Source organism: Schistocerca americana, chromosome 4, assembly GCF_021461395.2.
Source record: "Schistocerca americana isolate TAMUIC-IGC-003095 chromosome 4, iqSchAmer2.1, whole genome shotgun sequence".
In the NCBI taxonomy this organism is placed as follows: Eukaryota; Metazoa; Arthropoda; class Insecta; order Orthoptera; family Acrididae; genus Schistocerca; species Schistocerca americana.
In genome coordinates, this window is record NC_060122.1 from 498,660,695 (window position 1) to 498,683,146 (window position 22,452).

Consider the following 22,452-nt stretch of genomic DNA (forward strand, 5'->3'; position numbering starts at 1 on the left):
GGTTTTCTATGTATTCTTCATCTACTTTTGCATTCACATTACATTTCAGCCCTTTTTCTAAGATCTCTTTTTCTTCATTGTTTAATTGTGTGTCTATGAGGTTTATCAACTGTGGATAAAATTGGTGTGTGTGTTTTGGTTGTTTATTGTTTATGTTTCTTTTTTGTGTTTGTTGTCTCATGAGCTGTGTTATGTTTTTCTTGTGTTTTTCCTCAATTTCTTTCAAGACAGTGTCTGTGTAACTTTCAACTTTTTTGACCATATCAGAAAAAACAGCAGGTTTGTTAATGTTATTTGCAAGTTGTACATGGGTTTTGTATAGTTTTCGAGATAAAGTTTTTTTTTTCGAGTGTAGAGCTTTCATTTCGTATTTTAGCCAAACTTTCTGAGCTGTTTCTTTCGCTTTTTTACCAGTAAAAGAACTGTTTTTAATCTTTACATTGATGTAGTGAAGTACAAGGTTATTGGATTGGCAAATATTGTTATTTGTTATTTTTAAGAAAAAAGGAAGAAATCTCTCTCCCTCTCTAATACACACACACACACACACACACACACACACACACACACACACACACACACACACATATACACACACACACCACACACATCCACAAAACAGTTGGTAACACTTAGAAAAACAAATGAATCTCTATATTAAAAAGATGGCAGGTACAGTGATGTGTAACGAAAACAGTGAACTGAAAGTGGACTGTAAGATGTCCACCTGGTTGCCAGATGAGAAAAAGCGGTGTGCTTAGATGCAGTGAATTAGAAGTTACCTGTAAGTACCTTTCCATTTCGTAAAAAAAAAAAAAAAAAAGTTAAGGAACTGTTTTTAAAGCTATAATCCAGAGGTGAAATCATAACCTATGTGTAAAAAGGACAAATCATGTAATATTTCAGGACACCCACTGAAGGTGCCTTGTAAAAAAGGCGAAACGCGTCTGGGTGCATAAATGAAAGGAAAAATTTCGACGTGCAGCATGCAAAAGGCATTTTCTTTGAAACAACTGCAATTTGCTTGTGGATTAGAGCACAGTTACTTAATAAGTTCTCCATCAGTTACTGTGTATGAAACAATAAGTCTGCATGAGTTAGTTCCTATTATACGGCAGTAAACTACAAACAATATTTTAAAATTCATAACTTACAATAAAAGTACAATACTTCATATTGGCATCCTGCCATGGTCGCCAATTTGATACTGCCCTTCCCTTTCGAACAGAAATTAAGTGTTTATTGAGTTTATCTATTGTATTCAAAAACTGTTGTCCTTTGCAAACTCTATATATGATTTACCAGTCTTAAGAACGTAATATTAATTTTATTAAGGTAAACAGAATAAAGATTTGGAATATGTTGGAGCACCTATGCCGTTAGCACGCATGCTGGTATGTTGAGACAGTGATTTGTTGCAATAGATGAAATAGTGTTTCCGACCTTGTGAGTCTCGTCCAAATCGTCTCAGTCTTCTTTCTGTTCCTTCCTGTGAATTCATGAAACTGCTGTAGGTTTAGTTGAAATGAGAACTGAGAAGTATTGGATCCAGCCTCACCCTGAATTTCCAGGTGAGCCTTGAATTTATTTTCTTCGTATTATTCAGTTATATTCACAACAGTGTAATGGCATCGTTTTATTCCACACATTTCCACATCCTAGAAGATCAAATGCAAGTTAACGAGAGTATTAAGATAATAAGGACTTCTTTATCTCGACTCTGCAAATCAAAAAACCTAGTAAGACACACAATGCATACAGGTCGCCTAATATGGTTAACATTGAATCATCATTGACTTTGGCCATAGTTTGACACTTCATAAGTAAGTAGATAAGGAGAGTTGAATGTCAGTTTTTCAAACTCAGAGGAAATGTGATATTACACAGCAAAATACCTACGAAGTCTGAATTAGAGAGACTATATAATGCTGATTGGCAACAGTGAGGGTAGTGTCTCATAAATATGTTAACATTGAAGGAATATTGAAGAGTTGGGAAGTCTTGTCTGAAAGTATTTGTCTGAAGTGTGGCGCTCTAAGGAAGTAAATAGTCGACGAAAATCAGTACAATATAGACAAGGAGAGATGGAAGTGTGGTTCCATGGTTTATCCAAACAAACAATTGCACGTAGCCTTTGAGCGTATAAAATTTACTTTCACTCTTAAAAATAAAAAAAATACAATAGCATTCGGTTAGCGCAGATAAAGTATAGAACATACAGGTGACGATAAGGATAAAAATACACTTCAAAGATGTCACATGTAAGGACCGCTAGTCTCACGACACACAAGCACAGAAATGTAGCATTGTTACAGAGATATGTTACTGTAGAAAAACAATGAATATTAGTTGAGTGGATCAGATAACAAACGAATAGATAGTGAGCGGAATTGGGGAGGAAAGAAATCTGTGACACAACATGACTAAAAGAGAGAATCGGTTGTAGGGATTCTATTACATAATTTGTTTTACTTCCATCTAAAATATTGATTTGAAATATGAAGATAAACAATGAATATCGAAATGCTGCTGAGTGATGGGAGATGAGCGACTAATCGGAATCAAAATGGTTTAATATATAATTCTTGAAGAATTTTATTTCGTGTTCACTGCTAGGAACTCGTTTAATTTTTGTATATTTTGTGTTCAATAGATTTATGAGAGGCACCGATATCAGCAGAACTTTTTATTCGAGTCAGATGCTAAAATCTAGGACGGCAGTTACGATTTTTATATTGGTGACCTAAATTTTCCTCAATTTTTACGTTTTACGCCCCTTAGTGCGCTGTTTCACCGGAACAAAATGGCAAAACGAACATATTCTTAGCTGGAACAGTTGCCCTCTGTATTGGAGGCGAATTTTGAAAGACATTTAAACAAATTTATGTCTCGTGTTTAAGAAGGAATCCCACTACACGGTTGTGAGGACACATTGCATGGAATCATCTGTGTGGAAATGAAGGGAAGTTTTCTGGGAGGGGCAGAGGGAGGATGGGGATACAGAGGGAGGCTGATGTTTGAGTAGTATAAACAGTTGTAAGTCGATGAAAGTGATGTAGAGAAGCTTCCTGGCAGATTCAAAATATGTGCCTGAGCAAGACTTGTACCTGCAATGTTTGCGCCTTTGGAAATGTGGTCTAAGGACTGAGCTATCGAAGCACAGTCCACAAGCTGCCCTCACAGTTCTACGCCCGCCAATATCTCATCGCATTGTGAGAGTCGAGCTTGAATATCTCAGTCAGCAGAGGAACTGTCCATGAAAGGTGAAAGTCCTAGTCTCGAGTTCAGAGTTAGCACACAGATTTGATCTGCTAGGAAGTTTGAAATCCACTCACACTTTGCTCCAGAGTGAAAAATTCTTTCTTAAGATGCAGAGGCTTCGAGAACTGCATCTCACTGAATATGTGCCGTTACTCTCTGAGAGTTATATCTGCTTGGGTGGTGGTCCACTATGGTCAGTGGTGGAACGGCTAGTTGGAGGCTGAGATGCCAATACTCCACGACCTAGGCCAGATAGCAGTGAGGCAGTAAGTGGAAGCCTGTTAGACGTCCTATATATCATCAATGACATAGCGTTCATGAACACACATTTATTATTCAGAACCAGGATAGTTGTGCCGATGTCCAAAGAAGCCAGTGGCCGAGGGATGTAAGCTGTATACAGTTGTCAGAGACGGAGCAGGTCATCACGTGACTTGGTGATGCCGTTCTGGGATGGAAGAGACGACACCAACAGTAAGGCTCAGACCAGGTGTCATCCCACTGCGGCAGCCGCACTGCTTCGAGGTGCCCAAGTATCCTCGGACGAGGAGTGCGATATCATGATGTGGACCCAGTGTATAAGGAGCAGCACACCTCAGTGACGTCTACTAGAAGCGAGGCAGCCAAGAGTTTTCCTGCCCAAACAATGGCGGATGAGTGGCTGACCGCCAGAGATTTCCAGGGTAGAAGGTTGGCAGTAACTGAAGTAGGCCCGCAAATGGCTACTGTGTAAAGGGTACTACGTCGACAGTATCCGACTTGGCATGAGCATCAGCGCTTCAGCCAGCAGAGGCAGAGTCAATAGAGAGTGACTGGTTCAGCCATGTAGACTCCTAGAGTTGTAGACTCATGAACTCGTAGATTTCTGGACTTGTAGACAGACATAGGTCTTTGCTTAGGTTTGGTGTCCATCAGAATGCAATACCTTTGACTATAAAGGACTAGTATTTATATGGTCCCGTCCTGTGCTTGTTTCGCTACAGCATCAGTTTTTATCATTCAAGCCACAACAAGTCTTTGACTCAGATGTGCAGTAACCAGGCGACAGACGTTGCAATGGTTCGAATTCCTGTGACCTGCAATGTAGTAACTGCCTGGCGTCATACTACAGTTCTTGTTATAGCAGCAACAGACACCGATGCAATAACTTTTGGTCGCCTCTGACACGTTTATGTGGCTCCTTGCGTTATCCGAGGCCCATGTCTTAAATTTTACTCAGCTGTGCCCAATTATTTATCTGCCGCGCAACACTGCAACACTGGCATTAAACTCAGAGAGATGACTTGAAGTCTGTGACGCGGTGTGCCCGTGCAGCGTCGCTGGCGTACCTGTCGGCGGGGCTGTTCATGGGCTGGAACGCGCCGATGCTGCCGCGGCTGCAGCAGAACTCGTCGCATATCGTGCTGACGGAGGACGAGGCGTCGTGGCTGGGCTCCGTCGGCTCGCTGGCGTTGGTGCCGACGGTGGTGGCGGCCGCGGTGCTCGTCAACACGGTGGGCCGCCGCTGGCTGCTGCTCGCGTCCGCCGTGCCCTTCCTGGCCGCCGCCATCTGGGAGCGCTTCGCCACCACCTTCGGAGAGCTCATGACCGCCGTCGTCGTGGCCAGTCTGGGCATAGGCCTCGTCATACCGGTGAGTGCCCTGCATAAAGGTTCTTCTATTGCCGTTTGGTGTGTATATCATGGGGCCACCAACTTGTTGCCAGAAAAAGTCATAAAGTTTTAATTCACCTCGCAAAATATCAACTTGTGACCATCAAACTTCTTGATGATGTTCGACCGTCTCTACACATTCATCTTACAGTGCTGCACGTTCTTCCCAATCGCGGATGATTAAGAAGAAACCATAGTTGAAGAAGTATACATGTATTTCTTGATACAATAATTTACCAACAGCCGTATGTATTGTAGAAATTTATTTTATGAACTTCTTATATACTGCCAGTTTCGGCGTCACATTGATGCCATCTTCAGGCCCCACGCATCATAGTCGTAAACTCGCTGCACACGGAAGGAGCCATATAACTGGATCCGTGAATCAAATCGCTATGCGTCAACTCTTCGTGGCCTGATGCATAGCGATTTGATTCACGGATCCAGTTATATGGCTCCTTTAGTGTATAGCGTTTTTACGAGTATGACATGTGGAGTCTGAAGATGGCATCAATGTAACGCCGAAACTGGTAGTATATAAGAAGTTCATAAAATACATTTATACAATCCGTACGGCTCTTGGTAAATTATTGTATCAAGAAATACACACCGGCCGTTATCACACAGTCCATAATGGATCAACAAAGAAGTCTACATGTGGACTGCTCAGGAGAAGTCCTATCTATCTACATCTACATCTACATAATTTGGAAAATATTTCGAGTAGATTTCCCCACCATGTTATAGTTCTTGGAGGAGATTTTAATTTGCCTGATATAGACTGGGAGACTCAAACGTTCATAACAGGTGGCAGGGACAAAGAATCCAGTGAAATTCTTTTAAGTGCTTTATCTGAAAACTACCTTGAGCAGTTAATCAGAGAACCGACTAGTGGCGATAACATATTAGACCTTCTGGTGACAAACAGACCCGAACTATTTGAAACAGTTAACGCAGAACAGGGAATCAGTGATTACAAAGCGGTTACGGCATCGATGATTTCAGCCGTAAATAGAAATATTAAAAAAGGTAGGAAGATTTTTCTGTTTAGCAAAAGTGACAAAAAGCAGATTACAGAATACCTCACGGCTCAACACAAAAGTTTTGTCTCACGTACAGATAGTGTTGAGGATCAGTGGACAAAGTTCAAAACCATCGTACAATATGCGTTAGATGAGTATGTGCCAAGCAAGATCGTAAGAGATGGAAAAGCGCCACAGTGGTACAACAACCGAGTTAGAAAACTACTGCGGAAGCAAAGGGAACTTCATAGCAAACATAAACATAGCCAAAGCCTTGCAGACAAACAAAAATTACGCGAAGCGAAATGTAGTGTGAGGAGGGCTATGCGGAGAGGCGTTCAATGAATTCGAAAGTAAAGTTTTATGTACTGACATGGCAGAAAATCCTAAGAAATTTTGGTCTTATGTCAAAGGGGTAGGTGGATCAAAACAAAATGTTCAGACACTCTGTGACCAAAATGGTACTGAAACAGAGGATGACAGACTAAAGGCCGAAATACTAAATGTATTTTTCCAAAGCTGTTTCACAGAGGAAGACTGCACTGTAGTTCCTCCTCTAGATTGTCGCACAGATGACAAAATGTAGATACCGAAGGGGACGACAGGGGGATAGAGAAACAATTAAAATTCCTCAAAAGAGGAAAGGCCGCTGGACCTGATGGGATACCAGTTCGATTTTATACAGAGTACGCGAAGGAACTTGCCCCCCTTCTTGCAGCGGTGTACCGTAGGTCTCTAGAAGAGCGTAGCGTTCCAAAAGATTGGAAAAGGGCGCAGGTTATCCCCGTTTTCAAGAAGGGACGTCGAACAGATGTGCAGAACTATAGACCTATATCTCTAACGTCGATCAGTTGTAGAATTTTGGAACACGCATTATGTTCGAGTATAATGACTTTTCTGGAGACTAGAAATCTACTCTGTAGGAATCAGCATGGGTTTCGAAAAAGACGGTCGTGTGAAACCCAGCTCGCGCTATTCGTCCACGAGACTCAGAGCGCCATAGACACGGGTTCCCAGGTAGATGCCGTGTTTCTTGACTTCCGCAAAGCGTTCGATACAGTTCCCCACAGTCGTTTAATGAACAAAGTAAGAGCATATGGACTATCAGACCAATTGTGTGATTGGATTGAGGAGTTCCTAGATAACAGAACGCAGCATGTCATTCTCAATGGAGAGAAGTCTTCCGAAGAAAGAGTGATTTCAGGTGTGCAGCAGGGGAGTGTCATAGGACCGTTGCTATTCACAATATACATAAATGACCTGGTGGATGACATCGGAAGTTCACTGAGGCTTTTTGCGGATGATGCTGTGGTGTGTCGAGGGGTTGTAGCGATGGAGGATTGTACTGAAATGCAGGAGGATCTGCAGCGAATTGACGCATGGTGCAGGGAATGGCATTGAATCTCAATGTAGACAAGCGTAATGTGCTGCGAATACATAGAAAGATAGATCCCTTATCATTTAGCTACAAAATAGCAGGTCATCAACTGGAAGCAGTTAATTCCATAAATTATCTGGGAGTACGCATTAGGAGTGATTTAAAGTGGAATGATCACATAAAGTTGATCGTCGGTAAAGCAGATGCCAGACTGAGATTAATTGGAAGAATCCTAAGGAAATGCGATCCGAAAACAAAGGAAGTAGGTTACAGTACGCTTGTTCGCCCACTGTTTGAATACTGCTCAGCAGTGTGGGATCCGTACCAGATAGGGTTGATAGAAGAGATAGAGAAGATCCAACGGAGAGCAGCGCGCTTCGTTAAAGGATCATTTAGTAATCGTGAAAGCGTTACGGAGATGATAGATAAACTCCAGTGGAAGACTCTGCAGGAGAGACGCTCAGTAGCTCGGTACGGGCTTTTGTTAAAGTTTCCAGAACATACATTCACCGAAGAGTCAAGCAGTATATTGCTCCCTCCTAAGTATATCTCGCGAAGAGACCATGAGGATAAAATCAGAGAGATTAGAGCCCACACAGAAGCATACCGACAATCCTCCTTTCCACGAACAATAACGAGACTGGAATAGAAGGGAGAACCGGTAGAGGTACTCAGGGTACCCTCCGCCACACACCGTCAGGTGGGTTGCGGAGTATGGATGTAGATGTAGGAGAAGCCCTATCAAGGAAACAAAGAAAATTCACTGGATACTGCAACGGCGCGGTTACTTGATTTCGTCCTACAGGAAGTGTTCACTCACCTGGTAGTGAATTTCTTCTTCAGCAGTCCGGTCCACACGTCGTCCCTGTTAAAACGAACGATGTTATCCTACTGGAAAAGCTGTAGTAGAGCCAGTAGCATTATACGAATCCAACTGGTGCAACAAATGTTTTTCAGTATTAGGTTGATTGAGAGATTAATTGAAAGGTAGTTTGCGACTGAAAACGTTGGTGTATTGTCACTTGTTTGATACAAAACGACGCCAAGTCCATGTTAACCATAGTTACATTTTCATTCACACGCTGTCACACTCATTTGCAGTAGGAAGTTCACGGTAACTAAGCAAACCCGTTGCCAAAAGGATTAACAAACGAACTGACTGTGATAGAATGCTCGCTCAGCTATTATTCAATTTGACCACCACGAATGTTCAGATTGCGATCGCGCTTCGTATAACACGGCATGTAGATTTTCGTTATTCAAAAGTCGCAGGTTACATATTAAAATCGGAATTTAACGTGTTCGTTTTTTGACATGTTTACGTCCACTTTGCGACACGTCGCTGTCAAGTTTTCACCATTATCCATTAAAGTTTTCACATTTATTCAGGGCTTCTCATATCAACGTCCAAACATGATCACAGCTAAGATCCAAATTCCACTTAGGCTTCACAAAGCAATTCTCTTAGCGCACAAAACACACGCGCATGTTCTATCCTCTGCTTGGCTTATATACATCGTAACCGATCCAATATTACTATCCAACCGCGAAATACCACTTCTTTTACATCTGACCAATCATAACTTAATACCTTTTATGAAGAGTTTATCAAAAGAACAAGTTTATAAAATTCACAAATATCCAGATAGTTTCAGATACTAAAATTATTATAAAATGTATCTTGTTTCACCAGTCCAATAAAGTGGCTAGTTGCAATTTACAATAACCCCTGAGTATGATTCTCCCTCTGTGTACCCACTTCCCACGCTAGAATGTACTCCACTAACAGATATAACAATATCTTACTTTCCATTCACACCATGATTCACACCAATAAACAAATTAACAATAATTAATAACAGTTGTAATAACCAAATAACTATAGTTTTGTTTAATAAATTTCTTAGCTACTTGATAATTTCATAGTCCGCGGTTCTGTGTAAGAAACCAGTCACCGCTTAAATTTTGATTACTAACCAGCACTGGTGGCCGCAGAATTTCGGCATACGAAGTCACCCTCTATCAACGGCCTTGTCAAAGAAAGCGGACAGGCGGACAGGGGTTGATGGCAATATCTCGTCCTTGAGGTGGGAAACTGCTCCTAAAGGCAGAAGAATCAGAAATGGTCAACGGCATGTGGATGCAGAAGGCGATGGAAACCACTGCATTAAATACACATAACGCTATGTGAGAGCGTGTCATGATCTCTCCATTGGCAAAAGATTCCAGAATAGTCCCCCTTCGGATCTCCGGGAGGAGACTGCCAAGTGGGAGATGACCATGACAAAAAAACTGAATGACCAACGAAAGGATAACGTTCTGCGAGTCGAGACACGGAATGTCAAAAACTTGAACTTAGTAGGGAAGCTGGAAATTCTGAAAAGGAGAATGCAAAGGCTCAATCTGTATGTAGTAGGGGTCAGTGAAGTGATTTAGAAAGAAGGCAATTATTTTTGGTTAGATGAATATGGGTAATATCAACAGCAGCAGAAAATGGTATAACGAGAGCACGATTCGTTCTGAATAGGAAGGTAGGGCAGAAGTTGTGTTACTGTGAAGAGTTCAGTGCAAGTGAACCAACACCGAAAGTGATAGTTCAGGTATACATGCCGACGTCGCAGGCTGAATATGAAAAGATAGAAAAAGTATATGAAGACACTAAAAGGCTAATACAATACATAAAGGGAAATGAAAATCTAATAGTCATGGGAGACTGGAATACAGTTGTAGGGGAAGGACTAGAAGAAAAAGCCACAGATGAATATGGGCTTGGTACTAGAAACGAGAGAGGAGAAAGACTTACTGAGTTCTGTTGTAAATTTCAGCTAGTAATGGCGAATACTCTGTTCAAAAATAGCAAGAGGAGGAGGTATACTTGGAAAAGGCCGGGTGATACGGGAAGATTTCAGTTAGATTACATCATGGTCAGGGAGAGATTCCGAAATCTGATACTGGATTGTAAGGCGTATCCAGGAGCACATATTGACTCAGATCACAATTTAGTAACGATGAAGAGTAGACTGAAGTTTAAGAGATTAGTGAGTAAGAATCAATAAGCAAAGAAGTGGGATACGGAAGTACTAAGGAATGGCGAGACACGCTTGAAGTTCTCTACGGCTGTAGATACAGCAATAAGGAATAGCTCAGTAAGCAATACAGTTAAACAGAAATGGACGTCTCTAAACAGAGCAATCACAGAAGTTGCACAGAGAAACATAGGTACAAAGAAGATAACTGCGAAGAAACCGTGGGTAACAGAAGAAATACTTCAGTCGATGCGATGAAAGACGGAAGTACAAAAATGTTCAGAGAAATTCAGGAATACAGAAATACAAGCCTCTGAAGAATGAAATAAATGGGAAGTACAGGGAAGCTAAGACGAAAGGGCTGCGTGAAAAATGTGAAGAAATCGAAGAAGAAATGATTGTTGAAAGGACTGACTTAATATATAGAAAAGTCAAAACAACCTTCGCTGAAATTAAAAGCAAGTGTGGTAATATTAAGAGTGCAACGGAAATTCCATTTCTGAATGCAGAAAAGAGAGCGAATAGGTGGAAAGAGTACATTGGATGCCTCTATCAGGTGGAAGGTTTGTTTGATGTGATAGAAGAAGAAACCGGAGTCGATTTAGTAGAGATATCAGTCTTTGAAGTGGCAACAAAATGCCTGTTCGCGTTGATATGCAGAATGTATGACTCTGGCGGCATACCATCTGACTTTCGGTAAAATATCATGCACGCAATTCCGAAGGTAGCAAGAGCTGACATGTGCGAGAATTATCGCACAATCAGCCTAACAGCTCATGCATCCAAGTTTCTTGCAAGAGTTGTATACAGAAGAATGCAAGGAGAAGTGAGGATCTGTTAGATGACGATCAGTTTGGCTTTAGGAAAGGTAAAGGCACGAGAGAGGCAATTCTGACGTTCCGGTTGATAATGGAAACAAGACTTAGACACGTTCATAGGATTTTTCGTCCTGGAAAAAGCTTTCGACAATTTAAAATTGTGTAAGATGTTCGAAGTTCTGAGAAAAATAGGGTAATCTTTACGCAGTAATAAACAATACGTACAAGAACCAAGAGGGAATAATAAGAGAGGGAGACCAAGAACGAAGTGTTCGGTTTAGAAGGGCGCAAGACAGGAGTACAGACCCTACTGTTCAATCTGTACATCGAAGAAACAATGATGGAAATAAAAGAAAGGTTCTGGAGTGGCATTAACTTTCAAGGTGAAAGGATACCAATGATGAGATTCGGTCGTGACATTGCTATCCTGAGAGAAAGTAAGGAAGAATATCGTGATGACAGTCTAATTAGTATAGAATATAGATTGAGAGTAAATCGATGAAAGAGAAAAGTAAGGAGAACTAGCAGCAGTAGGAACAGTGAGAAACTTAACATTAGGATCTGCCAGCATTCTTGTAGACTATAGTGACCTGTGCTTTTTTTGTTCGAAGAATCTACGATAAATTATAGTCAGAAGAGGGGCTAATACAGTCGCAAATTCGGTATATAATATGATAGGGATTCCATTGGGCTCTGGAGCTTTGTTTAGTTTTAACTAGCTCAGCTGGTTCTTAACACCACTGACACTAATATTTATTTGATTCTTCTTTTCAGCTGTAAAAGAATTAAATTACGGCAGCTCTCGCGGGTTTTTCTTTGTAAGGGAACATTTGAAAACAGAGTTATGCATTTCAGCTTTTGCTTTGCTACTCTCGATTTCAGTTCCTATCTCATTCACTAGGGACTGGACGCTAGCTTTAGTGCCGCTAACAGCCTTTACATAGCAACAGATTTTCTTTTAGATTTAGCAAAATATCTTTGGATAATATTCTGCTTCGGTAGTCACTGAAGGCATCACGCATTACTCTTTTGACTGCCAAACGTGTTTCATTCAGCATCTCTCTGTCTATAGCCCTATACTTTGATTTACGCCTACTACGCTGTAATCTCTGTGTCTTTAGAAGTTTCTTTACACTGATTGTCCACCATGGAGGGCACCTCCCATTACTAACTGTTCTACTAGGTACATATCACATCATGGAATGCTAAACCATTCTTTTAAACTTGAGCCACAGTTCTTCTATGTGCTCCTGCCATCTACTGAATGTTTCATGTTCCTTATTGACTTTTTATGTAGTTTACAGAACACATATATATTTATGCTTGTTTTAGTCGTCCTTTGTATTTTGGTGATTGTTGTTGCCACAACCTCGTCGTGGTCACTGATACCCGTTTCGATGGGAACATCCTCCGTGAGGTCAGGGCTATTTGTTGCTATTAGATCCAATATATTTTCATCATGAGTGGGATTCCTAACTATTGCAACGTCCCCTTAGAAAAATTATAAATAACTGTGCTGGTAAACTTCTACGTTATTTGGTTTTCAAACAGCTGAGCAAAACTGAACGTACTCTGACATTTCTCTCTTTACTTACTCTGATCATCACTAAACTGACACACAATATTTTTAGCGCAACGCAATCTGACTTTTAATAATCCCCACAAAAGAATGGCCTGGACTAAGAATAACCTATACCTTTCATGAATCACTTACCGACAAAAATCTTCGGTACTCGAACTGCTGCATTACAGTGAGCGCCAATACTGCCAGCTAAATAAAAGGTTCTAACTACTGAAGGCACTAACTACTGATAGGCATAGTTAGCAAATGAATGATTTTGACAGAGAAAAAACAATGTATTTACCTTAATAATGGTCAAAAGTCATCATATATATATATATATATATATATATATATATATATATATATATATATATATATATGAATTCTTGATCTCCACCTTTACAAATTTCCTTTTTCTGGCGGACACATGTCCAGGTTGTCCGCTTATAGTAACTTCTCAAAACTCTGTCATCTCTCTCTCCACATCCACCAGTGCTGGCGGTTCAGCTCCAACTGAGCAACGCTACATGCTGTTCCCATCCAACTGCCCAACACTACAATAGTGAATATTCCAAAAATGCCAACCAGCCACAGACTGCACACAGCACAGTCAGTGATTTTCATACAGAGCGCTACGTGTCGTTACCAACAAAAAACTTCAACAGCCTACTCACATAGCCACCATGGTCCCCACAAAAAACTTTACAAATTGTTTATGGCAGTGTCCAATACTGATTTGAAAAAAAATTTCATAATTACAATAACAAAGATATCAAATGCACACACTTATTGATACGCTGTTGGTCAAAAGCAAAAATTGTTCTCATAAAGACAGTCCTGATCATTCATCACTGTAGTAATTACAGTTTTTTTTAAGTCCGAGCAGTAAAAGAAAATGCACAAGGAAGTAGTGGATTTCCATGCAGTCTTGAAGAAGTAGTATTGGTTCCTTCCAATGGAAAGACAGTGCTGACTCTTGACATGCAGGCGGGTAATGGGCTACAACAGAGCAAACCCACATCAGAGTCAGTCGAAGTTTTGAAGAATATGGTTCGGCAGGTCATCACAGAGCAGACCCACTGTAGGTCTAGCAGAGATTATGGTATTGGTAGGCCACCAAAGGTGCAGACCCAATATAGTCCTTGTAGAGATAATGGTATTAGTAGGCCATCGAAGGTGCAGACACCCTTTAGTCCTTGTAGAGATAGCTAGTAGCCATTCGCTGCCACTGTGCGGGTGCACAATCACAATTGAAGAGTTTGCGGATAATATAGCAAGTCAATAAACCACCACTTGTGCACTCAAAAACGTTTTGGAATGTCCTTAGAACCAGCAGTGCTGTTAGCCAGTCCCTTGCTGAATTATCAACACATGTGCAAACACTAACAGTATAATGTGCATATACTACGACCAACAAAATGTGTGCACTGAAATGAATCCCTAAAAGTTACTTAATTTGATGAACTGGTGTCAATTACAATTTTACAACGTGAGAATACAATTGAAAAGGTACAGAAAACGTCATTAATAACATAATAATACAGATAAAGTTTGCAGTAATACAGGCTTTACAAAATAATAGCAATAAATATATACATCAGTGTCACAGAAATTCTGACATAAATAAATTAAAAAATGAGAAGAGCTTCTGAACATTAACTTCACACTTGAGCATTGAAACAGAACAAATTAAATAGTGCTAAACATCAGTACAAAGTAAATAACATATTGTTAATGCAAATTATATTTGAGGATAACATTATTCCCCATCATAGTGAATGTAGCTTAGTATTAGAAAAATTCTACAACATAACTCTTATCAGGTAAACACATAAAGACAGGAAGAACACAAATACACAAGGGTACACAAACACATAGCGAAATAACACAGAAGGAAAGGACAGGGTTTATTTTCAGTGTAATATTTGGTACTGCAGTCCAACCCAAAACTTCATTCCATACATCTTTCCTCTTATTTCAACATTTGCTCCCACAAAAAAATCCTATCCACACATGCTTTCTGCATTTATATGTTCACATATTTCTTACTTCTTTATTTACTTTCCATTATCTTACCTCGTCATTTGTTTCCAAGAAAATTTCACCTAAACCTGTTGTCCCTAAACCAGACTTTTTTGTTCATATCCTCTTTCAAAATAATTATGCTTCATTGTACACTACTTTTTCGGCCAAACCTTTCTCTTATACCTTGTCAATGGGTATCTTCCAATGCATCACAACTCATTCTCTTATATAGCCTATCCCCTCTTAAGCTAACTTAAATCTATTGAGCTCAGATATATATACTAGTGAACGGCGCAATGCAGCAGCACAAAACAATTAACACAAACAGCAATGACAAAAAAATGGAAATTGGCAAAGCAAGTAGCAGTATATCTAAATTAGCAAAGCAAATGCAACATTACCACTAATATGAGCCAATGTGCAGGAACAAGAAAAATAAATCAGTAGTAAAGCTGGCTTAATGCAATGTAAAATTCGGTAGAACTATGCCTGGCAAATGCAATAACTCATACCTAAACATGATAAAGCTCAAGCAGAAAAAACATTACAGTAAAGATAGGAAATATCTAATACTTATGTCGGATCTGAACACTAGAGTAATGCATCACAATAACTTACTCTGCCAAACTAGTTACCAAGTCGTTGAAAAAATTTAAGTATGCAATTCCTGTGAAGGGAAATATCATCTATTTGTGCTCCATTTTTTTAAGAAAGTAGATCATAAAATTATTATTTAATGCATCCACGGAAAGAAAACATTACTATTAGTACACCTACTAAATTTTATCTAACCAATGCTGCAGCACAGCTACAATCTAGATATTAAACAAAATGAGCAAATATATATATATATATATATATATATATATAAAGGAAGGCATTCAATGTCATTCACTAGCTGTATGGCATTTCAGGAAATTTCTACAATTATGAGCTCCAAAGAGTAATTATTGTCTTCAAGTATGAGCGTGTCGTATTTCTACAAAGAAATGTCAATACCGAGGTTAAGGGCCTCTTTTTTTCCTCTACATGTGCCCCTGAAAGGCCCACACTAATGGCATTTTTCCAGGCGACTGTCGCACAGCTGGGTGCCCACAGCGAATTATGTTGAGGTGACTTACCTTCCTTACCGAAATATTTTCATCAGTTTCCGCTACAGTGACAGTTTGATACAAATAATATTTGACAGGTCGAGAAATTACAGTAGAAATGTGAGAAGCGAAATCTCATGAATAGCAGTCTTGTGATACATTCACGCATGTACACACATTTCGTAACTCTTAAAGTACAATTCTTGATTTTCAACATTCTTTTTCACAAACCAGTATCCCTAACCTCTTCTCATTATTCATATACATACAAACATATAATCACATTCCTCATATAGCATCATCTTATTGATAATCAACTTATCTCAACAGCGTAATACACATTGTCGTCGCAATAATAACATCATAACACCTCAGTTAAATCTCAAAAACGTCGTAGCTAAAAAATATTCTCTGCTCATTTCAATACTGTCATCTACCTCAAATGTACTTCAAAAATCATGATCCCATATCAAATACATCATTCAAAGCTCTCATAGTATCACAATGGTTCCAAAAAAATATGAACAGTTCACAAAGTACAGACAAAATACAATTTCATAAGTGTTAATTAATTTAACTATGTAATTACGTAAATACGTGTCACTGATGTAGTAAAAAAACGTTTATCTCACTCATATAGCTGTGTAATTCTGTCTTAGAGAAATATGGTACCGATGTGTAAAGTTCTATAAGCAAATACCATATTAACTAGGGCTCATAGCACTTGCCACACGCTTAGTACACGAAGTAGGCGTGTACCCACTGATGATAAATGTAATTACACCCTCAGATGTTACAGATTACAGCAATGGAATGAAATGCATCACTGAAAACCTTCTATCTATCTTTGTAATTCAAATATCTTAAAAAAATAAATGTTTAAGTACAAAAATTAATCACTCAAATGCATGTCCTGTAGCGCTAAACTGTGCGTCTTGCTGTAAGATAATTTCTGTCATCACTTGACGGTTAAAATGTGCCAAATGTCGTAGTTATCGTACTTTGTAAGCATTGTTCTGCAGAAGTCAATGTACTTATCTCGCGATAAACAAAAGTGAAATGCTTTGCGTATAGATATCGTAGTTCTTACGTACATTACCGTGACCAAGAAAGTACTGTACTGTAACTTGTTGTTATGTAACGAAAAATACCTATCGCATTGTAGCTATACCACAAAAGTTACTACTAAAACATGTTTTACTTTCCAGAATAATACAGAAAAACTGTGCAAATATAAAACAGATACAGCCCAAAAGCAACAATGTAAATTGTGTCACTCATTAGTAGCTTAATGATATAATCGTGTAGCTATCAAATAATCTCACTGAAAGTACTGTAAATCCAGAATGTATTTTGAAGTAAACCAAAATGTTGCATTAAAATCTCATTAGCAGTATATGTTCCAAATATATATGCTGTAAAGTCGTTACGTAATCATGCAACTAACAAGCAAGAATGTACACACAATAGTACTGTGTCATCTGTTCACTATAAAATGAATTTGTTTACTGTCTAAATAAGTTCCCTAGATTCTTGCCTGGATAGCTGGCTTCAAAACATTGTTGCATGTTAACAGTTTCTAAGTGTGACAAAGCATACTAGTAACGTGAAGTGAAAAATTTTATCGCAAAGACTAAGTTAAAAAGCAGATTATCTTTCAGTAAACGGTTTTACATGTGAAATGTGGTGAAAACCTTTGCTCTTCCTAGTGCGCAATTATCATGTGGTATATGTAGGATTCTGTAAGGTCCATTGTAAATCAGAAAGAATTTGTGACTCAAGTGTTTCTTCTTATGTGACAATGAATGTGCTTTCATGAGAACTTTCTGACCAATATATAGTTTCTTTGCATTTGTGTTACTGTGTAGTTTTCTCCTTTTGTCTGCATCAGAATTTATATTTTTGAGAGTCAAATCAGTTACGTCTTTGAGTCGAAGTTTACATATATTTGGAAAAGGTACAAGCTCTCTGATACTGTTTTGTGGTTTTTCATTCTTCAGTACAAGAATAGGTGGCATGGCAGTGGAGTCATGAGGCATATCATTGAGCACGGTTTGAAAAAGGTGTAAATATCTGTCCCAATACTGATGCTTTCTGTGACAATAAAGTCTGAAAAGCTTATTGGTTTCTTTCCTAATCTGTTCAGATGAGTTACAATTTGGTGAGTACAATCAAATAAAAACAGATTGGATTTTACGATTCCGAAGCATGCGTGACCAAACAGCAGATCTGAATTGCGGTCCGTTATCTGAAATGACTTTATTAACATGCCAAACTTCACGTAAGAAATTTATAACAAAGGTGTTGGATACAGACCATTCAGTGGCTTTACGTAACAGTGTAAAAGTAACAAATTTTGAAGTAAGTTCAACAGCGACTAAAACAGACGAAAATCCATTCGATGTTCTGACAAGGGGCCCCAAGAGATCAACAGCAGAAAATTCTTTTAATTTAGAAGGAATGATAGAAAACAACAGAGCACGATGTGAGATAGTAGATGGTTTAGCCTTTTGAGAAAGTTTGCAATAGACAGGACTCTTCGAATTCTCTTTTCCATATTGTTAAAATAACAAGTCATCCATAGAATATGATAATATTTTCGTGGACCAAAATGTGCGTAGCTGAAACGAATGTACCAAATGAGTTTATTAACAAAATTGTCAGGAATGCAAAGAACCCATAGCATGACATCATCAGTGCAGCATTTGAAGAGTATGTTGTTTCCGAACAGATAATAATGCCAAATCTGTGTGTTTGTCCTTTCATGCCATTTACTTTTGATGTCTTTCCAAACCGGATCCTTATCATGTTCATAAGCAATGTCTTTTAAAGATGCGGCGCGCGGGATTAGCCGAGCGGTCTCAGGCGCTGCAGTCATGGACTGTGAGGCTGATCCCGATGGAGGTTCGAGACCTCCCTCGGGCATGGGTGTGTGTGTCCTTAGAATAATTTAGGTTAAGTAGTGTGTAAGCGTAGGGACTGATGACCTTAGCAGTTAAGTCCCATAAGATTTCACACACATTTGAATATTTTTTAAAGATGTAGTGATGAAGTTTTCAAAGGCTACTTTCTGAATGTAAAGAATAATGAAATTTTTTTCGAGGCTAGCTTCTGCGTTGCTTTTCTCAAGCCCAGCCAGTGCACGTAACAGTGAGTTCGCAACAATGTTCTCCTTGCCTGGAATGTAGACTATTCTGAAGTGGAATTCTTGCAGAAACAATGCCCAACGTTTAAACCTCTCATGATTTAGTTTTGAAGACCTAATAAATTGTAATGTACTATGATCACTGTATACTTTTACATGTTTATCAGAAAGAAAGAAACGGAATTTGTTAAACGCCCCAAAAATAGCTAAAGCTTTTAATTCAGTAACGGAATAATTTATTTCAGATTTTGTTAGCACACGGCTAGCAAAAGCTGTGATTTTCTGTACAGTAGTGTCATTTTCTATGGCTTCTTGAAATAAATGGACACCACTTTAGAAGAATCCGTGCTAAGGCAGAAATCTTGTGATAGATCTGGATGAGCTAGTATTGGTGTGTTAAGTAGCGCTTCTTTCAAAGAAATGAATTCCAAATGTGCCTGTTCGTCGCAGTTCCAAATAGAATTTTTTCAGTGAGAGAACACAGTTTTGGTGTAACTAGAATTTGCATATTCAGAAAACTGCGCACTTATTTTTTTGTGGATGGAATTGGAATGGCTCTGATTGCTTCTAACTTTTCAGGATCCGGCTGAATGCCTTCAGAAAAAATAATGGGTCCCAAAACTTCACCTTTGACATATCGAATTCACACTTTTCCAATTTAACTGTAATTCCAGGTTCTGCAAAATTACATAACGTACTGTTGAGGATGCGATTATGTTGTTCCCATGAGGCTTCTGCTATTAGAATATCGTCCACATATAAGGTGATGTGACGTTTTAAGTATTCAGGTAATATGGAATTTAGCCCACGAATGAATGCTGCCGAAGAAACATTCAAACCAAAAGGAAGTTTCCCAAATTGATAACAAACGCCGAAGCAAAGAAAAGCTGTATATTTTCTACATTGTGGATGAAGCTTACACCATTAAAATTTTGAAGAAGTTCTTCCAATGTTTGCGGCCTGTCTGTTTCAGGGCTGACGATAGTATTGATTTGTCTCGAATCTAAGGCAAGCCTGATCGATCCATTTTTCTTCTCAACAGCATGTAATGGATTGTTGTATGAGCTTACAGCATGCTCAGTAATGCCCCCCCCCCCCCACCCCCCCCGTCAAGCATATTGTATTTCTGTTCTAACACGGTCCCTATAATGTGCCGGAGTTACGTATGGTCTAACACAAAATTTAGTATGCTCACGAACACGAAATTGGCATTGAAATTCCTTGATTGTTGCTGTTTTGTGAGTAAAAACTGTGGAATGTGATTGTAAAATTTCAAAAAGGTCCTGCCTATCAGTGTCATTACAATTCTCAATTGTTTGAATTTTGTTCTGAATTTGCACCTTGCACCTTGTAATTTAATCTTACGTAAAGTAAGTGTGGGACAATCGTTCGATTTGTGCATTTGCTAAAAGCTGTTTCACTAATTACTGAAACGGGACTGCCAGAGTCAAGTACTGCCATAAATTTTACATCATTTACTATAATATGAATTACAGGGTATGCAATATTGTTGTGTTTGACGTCAGGTTTCTGGAGTAAGATGTCCCTAACGTCTTCCAATTTTACGTAATTAATAGCCATGTCAGCTGCGTCGTCAGCTTCATAAGTACGTTTTGTGGCTGCCAGCGGTGTGTGTCATTGCCTACTGTCTATTTGTTGTTGCGGGTCGTTATTGGGATTTGGAGATCTAACCTCTACAATTTCAGCTTGCCGAGAGGGCCCTGTCCTGTTTCAATCCCGCCAGTTCTGATTAAATTCTGGTCTATTGTTAAGATTATATCGCCTGTCGTCATGTCGGTAGTTTCTGTAATTTCTTTCTTGTCGGTCACGTGGTGGAGAATTCCTCCATAAGTCGTAACTTAGTGGTGGACCGTTGCGTCTGAAGTTGTTCTGTCTCCCTTGATAATAATGATTTCGGCTCCCATATTGTATGTTTCTCTGATTGTATCTGTCATAGTCATTACTGCGGAGAGGAGATCTTCCCCTGTACTTATTATTACTCTGCACACGGTTGTCATACGGGTGGTGTCTGTTTTGGTCACTTTTTGCATTGCAAGAATAGCCTTGTCATGTTCAGTTATTATTCCTGTCATCACGGAATTGTGATGGATGTGACCTGTAATTGTTGTTCTCCTGGTTTCGCGCTCCGCGATTGTCCGTGTCAATTTCCCATTCTTGTAATTGTCACTGAAAAGCTTCACTGTCGTCTTTGTAACGTCCTGCCAAAATAATATATTGTAGATGTTCAGGTAATTTGAGTTCTGAGAGGCTGTATGGGTTTGACAGGTACTGATTCTTGTGCAACATGTCTTCAAAATATTTGACAGGACTGGAGAATTCAGATTGTTCAAAGCGTTTCATCATTATGATGCTATGTTTTACTCGGTCTTGAGTAGCTTGAGACCAATATGCTGAGAGGAAGGCATGATAAAATTCCCCTTCCCTGTGACAATCGCGAATGGCCGATCGCATTCTTACAGCTGGTACATTATGTAAGCGGCCACACATAAATTCCAGTCTGTGCTCTGATGACGAGTTGGGAGGAAAACAATGAGAGAACTGATGAAGCCATGCTTGTGGATGAATGTCGTTGCCGGAATTCTTAAATGTTTTGAATTTAGGTGTGTGTAGTAATGAACAGCTTAAAGTCAAAGTCATCCTGTCGGCGAGTCGCATATCGATCATTGTTACGCCGTGTCGGCGGTTCCACCTCAATATTCGGTGCATAATGCCTATTTCTTTCATAGTTTCCGAAATGCCTTGTGTTATTATTTTGTGGCTTTTCCGTATTTTTAAGTCCCTCTTCCCGTGTTGGAGAGCGAGTCTCCTCTGAAATATGTAATTCTTGTATTACCTGTGTGAATCGATCACGTACTTCCCGGATTTCTGTTTTGTACTGTCTATTGATCTGATTCTGATTTTGTTTAAAATTCTTAATTTGATCATCCTCTTCTGTGTCTGTGAAGGCTACCAGTCTTTTGTTATTCAGATCATCATCTACCTTTGAAGATAAGTTAGTGAACTGATCCGAAAGTTCGGCTACTATCTCCAATAAAGAACTGATTTCCTCCGTGTGTTTTCTGAACCAGGTTTAAGAGCATCTACTGTGTCCTTTAAGTTTTTCTGAGCTTTTGTAAATTGCGTAACCGAATCTGTAGATGCAACTGAGTCAATTTTAGCTTGAAAGGTGTCGTGATTTTCATGAACAATAGATTGCAGTTCTTTTATAGCAGCTTCGTGATTCTGTAATACATTTTTATGGCGCGAAAAGATAGTTTGAAAATGCTCACAAATTTGTGTTATTACGTATTTACAGACTTTCTGACATTTCGATTCAATTTTAAGTAACTCCGCAGTTAAATCTTCACGCGTTTGTTCAAGCGTTTGTTACGTTGAGTCTAACTTTTGAAGCTGTTGCTGTGTTTGTCTCTGATTTTGTTTCGTTTGTTGCACTAATTGCAACAATAATGT

General features: G+C 39.2%; 1 protein-coding gene across 1 annotated transcript in view; it reads left to right on the forward strand.

Moving 5' to 3' along the window:
- Nucleotides 1-22,452, forward strand: part of LOC124613580 (facilitated trehalose transporter Tret1-like) — a 122,940-nt gene that overhangs the window by 38,652 nt on the left and 61,836 nt on the right. The window contains exon 2 of the mRNA XM_047142295.1: nt 4,576-4,892. Coding sequence (XP_046998251.1) covers nt 4,576-4,892 — 317 coding nt within the window. The remainder of the gene's footprint in view (nt 1-4,575; nt 4,893-22,452) is intronic.